At 43.9% G+C, this 14492-nt stretch overlaps 2 protein-coding genes across 42 annotated transcripts in view; both read left to right on the top strand.

Moving 5' to 3' along the window:
* The window catches only part of CAPZA1 (capping actin protein of muscle Z-line subunit alpha 1), a 53746-nt gene extending 51444 nt beyond the window's left edge, over positions 1 to 2302 (top strand). For 4 of the 5 annotated variants that reach the window (XR_014842701.1, XR_014842702.1, XR_014842703.1 and 1 more), the window contains one exon: positions 668 to 2302. Coding sequence is in view for 1 of the 5 variants with exons in the window: in NM_001097454.1 (NP_001090923.1) it covers positions 668 to 808 (141 nt within the window). In the remaining 4 variants the exon portion in view is untranslated. 5 annotated transcript variants of the gene reach the window in all.
* A 4187-nt stretch (positions 2303 to 6489) lies between these two features.
* The window catches only part of MOV10 (Mov10 RNA helicase), a 28434-nt gene continuing 20431 nt past the window's right edge, over positions 6490 to 14492 (top strand). For 7 of the 37 annotated variants that reach the window (XM_021090741.2, XM_021090739.2, XM_085023548.1 and 4 more), the window contains exons 1-2: positions 6774 to 6810; positions 6918 to 7135. In XM_021090741.2, the coding sequence (XP_020946400.1) occupies positions 6999 to 7135 (137 nt within the window). In that variant the 5' untranslated portion in view covers positions 6774 to 6810; positions 6918 to 6998. Of the gene's footprint in view, positions 6712 to 6773; positions 7136 to 14492 lie in introns of those variants that run through there. The other 30 variants (XM_085023568.1, XM_085023566.1, XM_085023552.1 and 27 more) reach the window with 11 other exon arrangements.

Here is a 14492-nt window from a genome sequence, read left to right as displayed (position 1 = left end):
GTTAATTCTCTGTCCTTTTAATGTAAATACACATGTTGTTCAGTGTTACTCAGTGTGAAGAGTTTGCAGACTTTGTAACTTTGCATTCTGGTTACAGTCAAGGTTTTGGCATTGGAAGGTACTATACATTTCCCCCACTATCCCAAAGTAGAGTGTTCCTATGAAACTTTTCCTAAGACCAAACGGGGGTAAAGTGAAGAAGCAATTAATTACCTTAGGACATATCTTGCTATCAGACGCACAAAATAAATTAAGATACAGCACAGATAACCACAGACACAGTTCAGAGCCCTGGCTTGCATTGTGTTCAGATGCTGAGTATAGTTCTTGGGGAAGGAGCTTGATGGGGCCATTGTCATTGCTCAGGGTGTGCCCAGCCCCTAACCTCACTGCAAAGCAAATTTTCAGTGCTTTGGTAAAAGCAAAGCAATGGAAAGCAAACTTTGGGAAAGCAGGGGTTGGGGGACCAAGGTGGGTACTTATATAGACCTAGTTTTAGAAATAATATAGGTTTCTTGACCTTCAGATTGGAGAGAAGCTTACTAGAAATATTATGGCATATATGTCCTTAAGGGACTCAAGCATGTTCTTTGGCTACAGAGTTACTTTCCTATTCACAACCATGGGGTCTCTGTTCAAACAGTGTATCTTCAATTATCTGTTGCAGACAGCAATTAGTGAAAACTATCAAACAATGTCAGACACCACATTCAAGGCCTTGCGCCGGCAACTTCCAGTGACCCGCACCAAAATCGACTGGAACAAGATACTCAGCTACAAGATTGGCAAAGAAATGCAAAATGCTTAAAGGATGAACGTAGGATTCTTCAATACATGGAAAGAAAGGATTCAGCGTGTGGTCTTATGATAAATAAGTGATTTATAAACAAGAGTGATATTTTGCTAGGGCTTTCAAAGTTAACAGGTTTTCTAGCCTCACGGAATACTGTTGAACATATAGCATTGTCTTGATTCTTTTGTGTTTTCCGCCTTGTGATTTTCTTTTTTCACTATATCTACTTGTAAATCCTTTGTTTGTTTTTCTAATTTCTTTTTAAATTCTGCCACATTTAATGATGGGGAGAGAGATCTATCCTGGGGTCATTTTACTGTTTTGAAAATTTTCCTAGCCATGAAGCCCTGTTACTGATATAGACAGGTAATATGTTCAGTACTTTTCTATCCCATCCTTCAAAACACTTCTGGTACTTCAGTGGTTTTTACTGATCGACCAATAGCTAAAGAGGCTATGCTGCAAACTGTAACTGAATGGAAGACACATTCATCCTTCTCCCTCCAATTGCTTTGATCATCATTTTTAACATCTCATAACTAGTTTTCAAACATTTGGATTGGGGTTTTTCGGGTCCATTTTGGAGGCAAAGGACGTTTTCTGGAAATTCCATTATAGCCAGCTTCTCTGAGGAAGTTGTTTTTAAATCCAAAGACTTGAACCACATTCCTTGCATATGTACGTGTTTGCTTTCTTTCCCTTCCCTTATTGTCTCCCTCCCATTTAGTACCATTATAGTTATAGACGTGCATTTTTTAGAAGAGTTCTACTCATTTGTTATTATTTTTTTAATATTCAAAAACTGCTGACATACTAGGGATATAGTAGAGTATAAAACTTGAAGAAATGCAGATATTGAAGGAATTACAGGTATCTTGTGCTTTAATACTTTGTGGCAGGATTGTACTATAAGCAAATGAATCAAACAGCTGTGTGAATCACAAACAAAAACTAAAAATGAACCAAAGTGAAACGGATAACTTTCAGGCAGTATCTTTCTATTGTAACCTGTTATTTAAGGGAATACTAGTGAATTGTTCTAAATAGGATGTAAAACTTGTTCCAAATTACTCTTCCTCAGTCTGCCTGCCAACTCAAGTGTAACTGTGATATAGTAACCCTTTCCAGCTTTACTGGCAGGTGTAGGTGTGATCTCAGAATACACAGGTGACATAGATATGATATGACAACTGGTAATGGTGGATTCATTTACATTGTTTACACTTCTATGACCAGGCCTTAAGGGAAGGTCAGTTTTTTAAAAACCAAGTAGTGTCTTCCTCCAAATACATGTCAAAAAAGAAGGGTGTTTGTGCTTCAGCTTTGTTTTTGCTCAGTAATACAGTCAAGCAAGAGTTTGTTTCCAAGTGACCTGTTGAGCTGTGTAAGCATTTTTGTTTATTTCAAATAAAATATATTTGTATTATTTGTCATTCATACTATCCATCCATACCACACTATCCTCTGTATCAGGTAGTCCAATAGAAATATACCTGTTTTGTTCTTAAATTGTCTGAGTCTCCTTTTTGAGCCATCTCTTCAGCCTCTGTGATCAAGGTAAGATGTGAGACTGATCTTATTTGATAAGAATATTCAAGCTTTCTGAAAGTGGTTTCTGCCTTCAAGTACTACAGATTTGATGACTATCCAAAGACTTGCAAAGAACAGCTCGTTTTTTTTTTTCTTTTTAGCAATTTTTCTATGGATCCTAAAGTACACTCAGTGGCTACTGGTGGTTCAAAGGATTCGTCTTGCTTTTTCCATTTCTTTCAAAAAGAAAAATCTTCTCTATCTTCTTTACCTGTCACTCAAAAAGCAAGGCCCAAGTAGTTAAGAGTTACTAGGCAGGAGGTAGGAATGAAAGAATACCTGTACCTTGAACTTGGGTAATATTTCATATCTACTTAATTCTTTTTTTTGTCTTTTTGTCTTGTTGCCATTTTCTTGGGCCACTCCCACGGCATATGGAGGTTCCCCAGGCTAGGGGTCCAATCAGAGCTGTAGCCGCCGGCCTGTGCCACAGCCACGCAACGCCAGATCCGAGCCGAGTCTGCAACCTACACCACAGCTCACAGCAACGCCAGGTCCTTAACCCACTGAGCAAGGCCAGGGATCGAACCTGCAACCTCATGGTTCCTAGTGAGATTCGTTAACCACTGAGCCACAATGGGAACTCCCCATATCTACTTAATTCTAAATGCTGCTTTCTTTCCATATGGATCTAACTTACCTACAGACATGTTGGAAAGGCTTTTATTCTGTTTCCCAATAGAGAGCTAGAGGAATTTCAGTGCTTCACTCTCCATTCATGGCCAGTTCAAATCCCTACCCTTTCGAGGGACATTTAGGTATACTACACTATGTATTTATACTGCAAACAGAACCAAACATTATGATCTCTGCCTTTGACTTATAACCCCATCAAGCTGCTCCATTAATGTCCTTAGCCCATATAGACTTATAAAGACTCTTAATCTCTTGGCCATCAAAAGTCCTTGGTTTCTTGTATATTTGGGTGGAAGTCAACCCTCCTTGCTAAGTCCTACAGATACCTCCTGACTTCCCTAGCTTTCTTCAGCAGAATATTTGCTTGAATTGTATCTGTTTTATCACATGTTGAAATCAACCTCTGGTATCCTAGGGCAAATGTTTCTGGCCGGAGGGAAAGGAGTTTTGTGTGAGGCCTCACTCCTGTATTGGAGTTTGAAATTACACTGTTGAATACCATTTCTTTTGTGCCTGGATGGTCATGCTTCTGTTAGTTGCCTAGTTCTTGTGCCTGTTCTGTTTTATAATCTAGAACTTTGATGCTAGACTCAATCTAGGTTCATGAGATATTTGGCAGACCTTGGCACATTCTTTCTCTAAACTCCTAAAAGACTGATAAAATCCAAATGACAATTTATAATTTAAATAGAACTACTAAGCTACTTGGGAAATCAAAGAAAGAAAGGAAGATTGGTAAATATGGAACAAAACTGGATAGTCTGCTAAGTTGAGCTAATTAAATTCTCCCTTGAATAGAGTATATATATTTAAAAAAAAAAGGTAGATCTAAGTCCTCTGAGGGCAGAAACCAATTGTATCAAAAAGCATTCTGTTATATATATGAATATACAAAAAAATATATATACAGTTGATCTTCATTCACTGTGGTTCTGTAAAGTTGCCAGCAAACACTGAATTAGCACATACTCAAATATGTAGAGGGATACAGAGTTGGGTTCCTGCAAGCTTCTGGTCACAACATTTTTGTCATCTGATCAATACATAATCTTGTTTTACATGTTTCTATTTAAATCAGCTTACTTAATATTCATTTTTTATTAACATCGAACTCATGGCTGATAGCACTCTTAACTCATGCCTGAGCAAAGCTTATCTAACATTGGAATTTTCTCTGTGAGGAACATCACAGCCTTCTTGTACTTAGGAACACTAAACAGCATGTCGGCACTACCTAGGCTTGGAGGCCACTTTCACCAGGGAAATCACCAACAAAAAGCACAAAAAGATGTGACCGTAAAACCACAGAAAGGGTGTTTGTTTATAATACAAGCTGAACAAGAACACAGCACATGGCCTTGTTCTACTTCAGCTGAGAACATGCACATTGGGCAGCTCAAAATTTTCCTGCCACTCTGTACATCCACAAATGACTAGAAGTGCTACAAGGGTTAATTTGGAGGTTACAAATGTTAGGGAGTAGGTGAATTTTGCAAGTACAGAATCTGCACATAATGAAGGTCAATTGTACCAGCCACAGCAATTCCTTTGGTCTATGGTAGACCAATTTTAGTATTTCAGTTTAAGGGCTATTTCTAGTTGCCTTTGGGAGTACAGTCTTGGCCAAATACGCAAAGTTAGAAATTCAAATGTTGAACTGTAGAATCTGAGTAACTACAGAGTAATGAAAATTATGAAAAAAACAGGACATTTAACACTCTCCAAAGTAGTTATCAGGGGAGGTGAGGCTGTAGGTTTGTTTCAGTAATGTTGCTGGCCGGAGTTAACTTTCAGACTGCCTTCAGTCCTACTTAGACCCATACTAAAATCAACCTATTAAAGTTAGATTCTTCTAAGTGCAGATGAATTTGGGGAAGACTTCAAGAAAGTGAGATCTGAGCTTGTTGTGAAAGGTAAGAAGGAAGACCATTCTAGACATCTGCAGTGAAACAACAATTACAACTCCGAGTAGATTTTTTCCAGATGACACTGGTTTAGAGAGGTTCCCTTGTAACAAAAGCCACATGCCATCACATCTTCACCCAAGTTTTTACTATCTGTGTATTTTTTGTGGTTTTTTTTGTTGTTTTTGGCTTTTTAGGTGGAAGTTCCCAGGCTAGGGGTCAAACAGAGATACAGCTGCTGGCCTACACCACAGTTCACTGCAACACCAGATCTTTACTTGTTCACTGAACAAGGCCAGGGATCGAACCCGCAACCTCATGGTTCCTAGTCAGATTTGTTTCTGCTGCACCAGGACAGGAACTCCTATCTGTGTATATTTTAAGAACCTCCCGGAGATAGCATAATCCGAGAAGGGGGAGGTTATGTATCTAGTATCCAGGAATAATGGGAGCTACAACTTGCTGATCAGAATGGAGCCAGACATTCAGTTTATGTCTACAGTGGTTGGTAGGTTTTTGAAATGGTAAGCAGCAATGCACTTCCAAGGAGTTCACTCTACTGCTCAGGCCTCACCAGGTAACTGGGGGCAAAAAAAAAAAATGTAAAATCTTTGGCTACATTCCTAATTTTTACTTCTACTTTACATAATCAATTTCTAAGACATAACGTTTTCCTCTGTTCTGTTTTCCCCTCTCCCTGTAGCTTTGGTTCCCACTGACTTTGAATTTCCTCTTGCCTGTTTTTCTTCTTCTAATGATTTTTATTTTTTTCCATTATAGCTGGTTTACTGTGTAAATCCTATTTTTCTTGGCTTTATTTGGTTGTTGGCCTGGAAAAAGGTACAGGAGTAGCCCAGCTGGAGCATGACCTGGGTTCTGGGCATTCTTCACACTGGGTTAGATTGAGTATGTGACCTCCTACAGGGAATTACTTTGGAGAACACCACCTCCTTGGATATATTTGGAACTCTGGTATTTTTTCTTTGAAAAAAATTTTTATGTAACTCTTATTATCTTCACCCCGTGCTAACGTGTGTTTTTGTTATTATGGAAGATAAATAGACACAGAGGCTTGTTTTATAGTTCTTGTTGTAGCCCCACCCCCTTTAGTTTGTCTTAACTGTTTGTCTTCTGAAGCAGGATGCGGTCTTTTACTTCTCTTCCTGGTACTGATGCTGTAGCTATTAACCATTTATGGCCTAACAGTCTCTTGCTCTCAAGAGGCTAATATTTTGATGACTAGGGCACTCTTAGTTAAACACCAGTAACAGTTTAAGAGCAATACAGACTGGAGTGCAACTAAGTGCCCAAGTATGTGGCTCAAGGGTAGGCATCACCAACCTTCCCACATAACAAAGTCTGTGTGGCAGAGAAAAGTAATGACTGTTCATCCCGACGGAGCCCCTTGTCCCTCCCACACAAACACACCTTTATCAGAGACATTTGATTCTTTCTTCCAAACTTCTTGGCTCTTATGCCTTCCTCCCAGCGTCTGAAAGCCCAAGAAGGGAAATGGGGGAGGGGGGCGTGCCCCTCGCTTCCGCACTGGTCTGTCCCAGGCAGTCTGGGGGAAGTGCTGGATGAGCTGCCCCAGTCCAGCTGCAACCGACTCAGGTCCCGGCCCCTGCACTTTGCTCTCCTGCTTTTCTATAAGTCCCGAGGCCCTGGTGGGGAGTGGGCGTGGGAGTAGCCCAAGCTGAGGCTAGGAGGTCCTCCCGTACTGTTCAGAGGGCCCCAAGCGATAGCCACGTTCAGATTCTGGCTGGAAGCCAGGGGAGGGAGCTTGGGGTAAGGGGAGGGCCCTGAGGGAGGGGTCAGACTCTTTAGGAAAGAGTTAATGGGAAGAGGGGGAGGGGATAGGACGAAGAGACCGAAGGGAAGGCTCAGGTAGGAAAAGCAAGGAGGAGGGAAGCCTGGCGGGGGGAGAAAAGAGCCTGCAGCATCAGAGGGGGTCAGAGTTAGGGGGTTTCCCCCCTGCTGCACCCTCATCCTAGGGCCGCCAACTTCCTGCCGCGGCGGCGACTTTCAGTTTCATTTCCACGGACCCTCCTGCCTGGGCCGCAGCCACCGCCGCGATGCCCAGTAAGTTCAACTGCCGGCAGCTCCGGGAGATGGGCCAGCGCTTCGAGGATTTCCTAGTCGCTGAGGGACTGGACATGGAGACAGATCGCGAGCGGCTCCGGACCATTTATAACCGGGACTTCAAGACCAGGTACGGGATCGGCCCACTGCCCGGCCCCGAATCGCCGGCCCCGCTTGCCGCCACGACCCCCTCGGCGGGGCCACCCTTCCCGCCCCAGGGCGCGGAGGGACGCAGCTCCCCCAGTGGCTCCGGCCGGTCCCGGGGCGGCTCAGCCCCCCTCCCGCGCAGTGCCCACGCCCCGCCCGCGCCGCCAGCGCCGCCCGCTGCCCGCCGGCTCTGCCCGGGCCGGGCCCCTGCGCCGAGTCCCCGCGAAGACCCTCCCCTGCAGCCGTCTCCCCGGGCGGCACGGGACCCTGCGGGGAAGCGGGGTGCAGCGCCCACGCGCCGCCTGCGGGGGCTGGGAAGGGGGGACAGCGCTCGGCGTGGGGGAGGGGAGCTCGAGAGGGGGCCCGGGCTCCGCGGGAGCGCGGGGAGTAAGCTGATGGCGCCAGCTTTACGGGGACCTCCGCCCCCTTGTTGAGGGGCTGCTTCCTCGGGCGTTCACTATCTCAGAGAGCTGAAGAGACCCAGTGTAGGAAAAGGAGTGTCAGGGAGCTCGGGGAGGAGAAGGGCGCAAACTGCGTACGTACCAAACCTCCATTAGCACCTGTGGCTTCTCCATGGAGACCCGGGCCGGGGCCAGTCTCCTGGAGGCCCCTTCCCATCCTGTGGCAGAAGGCTGTTGTGTTCCCCTTGGCTGTTTCCATCCAAGTGAAACATCAAAGAGACCTCTCTGTCAAACCACAGAATTGTGCCTCAGAAACACCTCGATCAACAGGCTGCAATCTTGGGCCAAAGACCGAGAAACAATTTAACAGGAATAAGTGTAAAGATTTATACAAATAAACATGAGGTGGTGGAAATTTAGGCTTAATAACAGACCTCTTGAAAAAGACCTGTGTTGAGGCAGACCAAAAGGCAAGTATGGCCAGCTGAAAGAGCCAAAAAAGTGTTAGACTCTGTTAACAGAAGCGTGGTTTGGGGTGGAGGGAGGAGGTAAGTGATTCTCCAGATTAACCAGGTCATATCAGGAATATTGTTTTCCATAAGGAGTGGCACGTTTTCAGAGGGACATTAACAGGCTTGAGCAACATCTGAAGAAGAGGCAAAAATGATGCCCTGTTTTATGCCTCCCCGCGCCCGTGCTGGGCACTGTGGGGAACACAAAGATGAAAAAGGCACAATCCCAAGGGAGCAGAAGAGGCTATGATATGCATACAGTATATGCATGAGGATTATAATAGAGATAATAAAAATGCTGGAGGAAAGAAAGAACAATTACCTTGGAGTCACATCATCAACACTTCCCATCCATGAACTCACCTGTGTCCCCTCCCAAAAAAGTACAGTGTGGCTCTGAACACTAGTCGACTACTTTTTTGGCTCTGTTGAAGAGATGGTTATTCTGATATTTGTTGAAATGGTTGAGAAAGACTATTCAAGACTCTTGAAATAGGGGTTATCTCAGTGGGGAGAGAGACCTAGCTCAGCTCAATACAAAGACAGCTGGGAATTTATAGCCCCCAGCAGAGTGAGGGGGTCATGGATGGAAAATTACTAAGTGGAGACACTGAGGGGGAGAGGAGAGGGGCATGGTTGAGGCCTCATGGATAAGAGGGTTCAGAGGGGGCTTGACTAAAGTTTAGTCAAAGAGACTTTGTCAGCTCTAAATCAAAAGTTACACAATATGTTCTAATCCTGGGGAAAAACAGACTATGTCAGACAACCGCAAACAGGCATACTGAAAACCACATAAATTGTATATTATGGGTGAATTTAAGCGATTTCAAAAGTAATTTTTTTATGTGTACTTGTTTTTAGGCAAGCAAGATACCACTCCACTGTAATTATTAGGGAATTCAGTGGAAAAGGTGGCCTTGGCCTTGGCCTTGGAGGCTAGATGCAGTGTTAGTACTTGGAGGAGGAGGAAAGGCTTCTGATTTGTTCTTTTGTGAAACCCAGTCAAAGAAACAGAGAAGTGTTTACCTTGAAAATAGAAAAATTGGAGAGGACAAGATAGTTAGCCCTGAATATTTTAAAGACTGTTTTGGGGAAGAGGGTTATAGCGTCACTCCAGAAAGCAGAACTAGGTTCACTCAACTGTGGCCCCCTCAGCCTGCACCAAAGGGAGCTTTCTGTTCTGATTGGAGAGACTTTGGCCTATGCCTGTGCCCACACCCACGCCATCTTTCCCCCATGTTCCCCCAAGGGATCAAACTTGCACCATAGCAATGACGATGCCAGATCCTTAACCTGGCGAGTCACCAGGGAACTCCAGAGAGAACTTCCTTATTTCTTCATTAATGCTGTGACCTCAATCCTCAGCCACTCAATGGAAATTCATTTCTTCCTCTGGGCTCTCATAACTCATTCTTCATACCTTGGTTATAGCCAGGTGACACCTTGCCTTGTGTAAGAGCTAGTGTGTGGCTGTCTCCCCACCCGATGGTAGAGTCTCTGAAGGCAGGGACAGGCTTTTCATCATGTTGGCACCTTCTCTCAGCCCCCAGCATAGAGCCTCATATGTGGTAGATGTTCACAAATACTTCCAGAAATGAATTGTATTAGTAAGTAGTGTTAATCTTCAAAAAAAGAGGCTCTGGCAAAGATAGAGCAAGCCACCCTGTATCAGCAATTCTGGGGAGCTTCCTCCACTGAGAGGGATAAGTCCATTCCAACTAGATTATTTTATGATGCTCTGAAGTGCCCTGCTCCCAGCTCTTGGCTTTTCCCATCTCTCATATTTTAGTGAATATATTTAATGAGGCTCTGCTATATGCCTGTGTCTTGGTGCCTGCCTCCGAAGAGTGTAGTCTAGTAGGGAGCGGCACATATGCAGTCAAACGTGTCATTTAGCACTGCAGGTACTAATGTAGTGTTTCGATAGCTAGAGTTCAAATCCTGGCTCTGTCTTCCTCCACTTACTAGTTGCACTTGATTTTGAACAAGATCTACATTTCCCTGTTAGGTGTGTAAAATACTGCCTTTCAGAGTTGTGTGGGTCCGAAATTAGAGATCTATGTAAAGCATTTCACCTGTGCAGCAGAGTGTGCGGGCTTTAGAAGTGGTGGCTCTCATTAACAGTGCTGGTTTGAGTCCATCGTGTGGAGCAAGCACTTGCGTCTTGGAAAGATTCTGAGAGAAAATGATTCTTGCCTTGGGCAGGAGACTTTTTTTTTTTTTTTTTCTTAAACCCACACTGTGGCATTTGGAAATTCCCGGGCCAGGGATTGAATCTGAGCTGCAGCTGCAGTAATGTGGGATCCTTTAACCCACTGCACCAGGCTGGGGGTTGAACCTGCACCTCCGTAGTGACGCGAGTGAGCCACTGCAGTCAGATTTTTTTTTTTTTTTTTTTTCCGATTTTTAGGGCCACACCTGCGGCATTTGGAAGTTCCCAGGTTAGCCGTCAAAGCTACAGCTGCCAGCCTACACCACAGCCAGAGCAACGGAGGATCCTTAACCCACTGAGCAAGGCTAGGGATCAAACCCGAATCCTCATGGATCCTAATTGGGTTCATTAACTGACTGAAAGGAACTCCCTGCAGTCAGATTTTTAACCCAGTGTGCCACAGCGGAAACTCCAAGAGACTCATTCTTTTATTCAACACCTGTTGGCTGAATGCCTCCTAGGAGCAAAGCAAAACTGAGTTGCTGTAGCTGTGCAGAAGGAACCTAATTGAAAGGAAGGAGGAGGAGGCAGGCACTTAAACAAATAAATATTTAGTTACTGTCATGGTAAGTGCTCATGAGAAAAAGTTCAGGAAGTGTAGGACTTGGAGGCCTGACATAGTCTAGGAACCAGAGGTTTCTGGGAGAAGGTGAGGTTTGAGCAGGTAAATGGAGTTAACAGGTATAGGGCCAAGGGGAGGGTGGTCCAGACAGAAGGAGCAGCACCTTCAAGAGCGGGGAGCAAACTCACAAAAGCAGGTGACATGAGGCCAGAGGGAGGCAGGGGCTGCATTGGGCAGAACCTTGTGGGCCACGGGGAGGTGTTGTGGGGTTTGGTTTTGTTTTTAATCTTAACGGAGATAGGAAAGCACAAAAAGTTTGAAAGTGAGAGACTGACAGAATCAGGGTTTTTGGAAAGATCATTCTGGACCTCTGTTCACAGTAAAAAATACAGTGTACTTCGGGGCCTGGTATACACAGCTTTCTCAGAACAGTATGTGTCCTTGAAACAAGGACATAGCCCCACTCCCTGCCCTCTGATATTTTTTATTCTATTTTACCTTAATTTTATAAAAGCCCTGGTCTTGACCCACGCACGAGAGTTGCAACCCAGTTTGTAAACCACGGAACTAGAGGTCCCTGTGAGATGGCTTCCAGATCTGATGTTGTGTTCCGAAATACCATTCTCCTGGCTAACAGGCTTTTCTGAACTGAGTCTAAAAAACTAGTCCTCTTTCACCCAGTAAACAGCAGGGGCCAAGGGCAGGGCATCATAGACCAAGGGTGTCCAGTGGTGACAGAAAAGTCTTGAGGGGAGTGGGTAGTCCAGTTGCTGGGAATGGCTGAGGTGCCATTGAGAATGAATGTGGGACAAGGACATGTTCCTCAATTTCTTGTTCTCTAAGATGGGATGGTAATAGTTGCCACCAGGAAGGATTGCTTTGAGGAGGAAATGAGATAAAGCATGTAGGGTACCTAGAACAGCACATAGTAAGTGCTCAATAAATGTTTTCTCTTGTTGATGATGTTACTGTGTTTGCACTATCATTGTTCATTATGGAGCATCCACGTGGGCTATATTAAAGGGTTGGGCTTACTCCTGTAGACTGTGGAGTCATAAATTGGGAGACACGATTTGATGTGTGTTTGTTGCTAACTCTTGTGGACTCTTAGGCGATGGGACCAGGAGAGGGATATGGAGTCAGAAGGAAGGAGGAATAGTTCTTAGGGCTTGGAAAAATGATAACTTCATCAAGCAGTTCACAGAAGAAATAGAAATGAATTTTAAACAAGATACCTTTTTTTTTTTTTTTTTTGCTTATCAGATTGTCAAAAATTTAAAAGATCGAAGACTTCTGATGTTAGGATCTGGGAGAAGGGTTTTCTCAAATTCTAATTAGTGAGAATATAGGTTTGCACAACTTCTTTAGCAGACAGTTTGGCAGAACTTAAAGATTTGTTCTCTTTGACCCAAAAGGTTATTGTAACATTTGAAATACCCAAAAATTATAGGCAGCTTAACCATCACTGAACAAATAGTTAAATACACTATCCTTTGCAGCTATTGAAAAGAGCTAGGAGCCCTGGTAAAATATTGTTTTGGAAGGATGTTTGTTCATGGTGGTAAAAGAAGTTTGTGTAAAATACCAAAAAATATGTCTATATGTTTCTATATATTCTTTTTTGGTCACACCCATATCATAGGGACTTTCCCAGGCCCAAGCCACTGCAGTGACGACACCGGATAACTAACCTGATGAGTCACAGGAGAACTCCAAAAAATGTATTTTTCATATATTAAAATTTTTATTTATTTATTTATTTAGGGCTGCACGTTAGGCATATGGAAGTTCCCAGACTAGGGGTCAAATTAGAGCTGCAGCTGCCACAGCCACAGCCACAGCAACACCAGGTCCGAGCCATGTCTGCAACCTGCACTGCAGCTCACGGCAACACTGGATCCTTAACCCACTGATTCATCCCGCATCGTCATGGTTGCTAGTCGAGTTACTGCTGAGCCACAACAGAAACTCCCCAAAAATATGTATGTGTGTGTTGGTTTTTTTTTTGTCTTTTTTGCCTTTTTTCGAGGGCCGCACCCTTGGCATATGGAGGTTCCCAGGCTAGAGGACTAATTGGAGCTGTAGCCTCTGGCCTCCGCCACAGCCACAGCAACACAGGCTCCAAGCCGCGTCTTCGACCCACACCACAGCTCATGACAACGCCGGATCCTTAACTCACTGAGCGAGGCTAGGGATCGAACCTGCAACCTCATGGTTCCTAGTTGGATTCGTTAACCACTGATCCATGCCAGGAACTCCTAACCTCATGGTTCCCAGTTGGATTCATTTCTGCTGCGCCATGATGGGAACTCCCCGTATTTTTTAAAGACAGAAAAGGGCCTGGAAAAATATATGTCAGACAGTTAAGCAGGTAGTTGGGAATGAGAGTGGAAGCCCTAATTGTTTTATGTTAGGTATTTATCCTATTTAAATGTTTTTTAATACTTTTGGTGACCACCCTTTTATTATTCTTTGCATGTGCATATTGACATCCTTTGATATTCAAAGGGGGTTGGTTCCGGAACCTCTCACTTGTCCCTCCAACTCCCTCAGGTTCCAAAATCTGATGATGCTCTAGTATCTTACATAAAATAGCATGGTATTTGCATGTAACCTACACATATCCTCCGGGTTACTTTAAATCATCCCTAGATTGCTTATAATACCTAATACAATGTAAACATTATGTAAATAATTGTACATAAGATATAACTGCCATGTAAATAGTTGCTAGTGCATAGCAAATTCAAGTTTTGCTTTTTCCAACTTTCTGGAAATTTTTTTTTCTGAATATTTTCTGGAAATTTTTTTTCTGAATATTTTCAACCAGTCTGTGGTTGGTTGAATTCTTGGATACAGCACCCACAGATTCATCGGGCCGACGCTAGATACCTCACACCTATGCAAGTTTACCCACAAGGGATCATCATGATGGTTTATCCTTTTTATCGTCGACCCCCCATATCAGCATTGCACCCCCATTTCCACCTTTTACCCCCTACTCAGTGACCTCATGCTATCAAGCAGGGTTTTGGTTTTTTGTTTGTTTTTAGTTACTGTTTTATCTTAAGAGGATCATGTTATACATATTTTCCATATCCTGATTTTCTCACTCATCAATACATCATGGACACCTGATTGCCCGGCATATGCTTCTAATGCATTGTTGGGGGGGGTTTCCAACATTTTGTTATGACAAATTTCAAACATTAAAAAAAAGTTGAGGAGTTCCCGTTGTGGCGCAGTGGTTAACGAATCCGACTAGGAACCATGAGGTTGTGGGTTCGGTCCCTGCCCTTGCTCAGTGGGTTAACGATCCGGCTTTGCCGTGAGCTGTGGTGTAGGTTGCAGACGCGGCTCGGATCCTGCGTTGCTGTGGCTCTGGCGTAGGACGGCAGCTACAGCTCCGATTCAACCCCCAGCCTGGGAACCTCCATATGCCGCGGGAGCGGCCCAAGAAATAGCAAAAAGACAAAAAAAAAAAAGTTGAGATAATTTTTCAGTAAACAACCATATGCCTTTGTCACCAAACGCAAGTTCTCATGCCTGACACATGGTGAAACCAAACCTAATTGCTGGATTTTGGAACAGAGAGAAGTTTATTACAGGGCCAAGCAAAGAGCACGGGTGGCTTGTGCTCTAAAAAAACCCTG

Source organism: Sus scrofa, chromosome 4 (genome assembly GCF_054392235.1).
Source record: "Sus scrofa isolate SSC_HxYL_T2T_F1_AM1 chromosome 4, Sscrofa_HxYL_maternal_Yorkshire_Landrace_v2.0, whole genome shotgun sequence".
NCBI lineage: Eukaryota > Metazoa > Chordata > Mammalia > Artiodactyla > Suidae > Sus > Sus scrofa.
The sequence above is the reverse complement of the archived record's forward strand: the minus strand, read 5'-3'. Positions and strand labels throughout refer to the sequence as shown.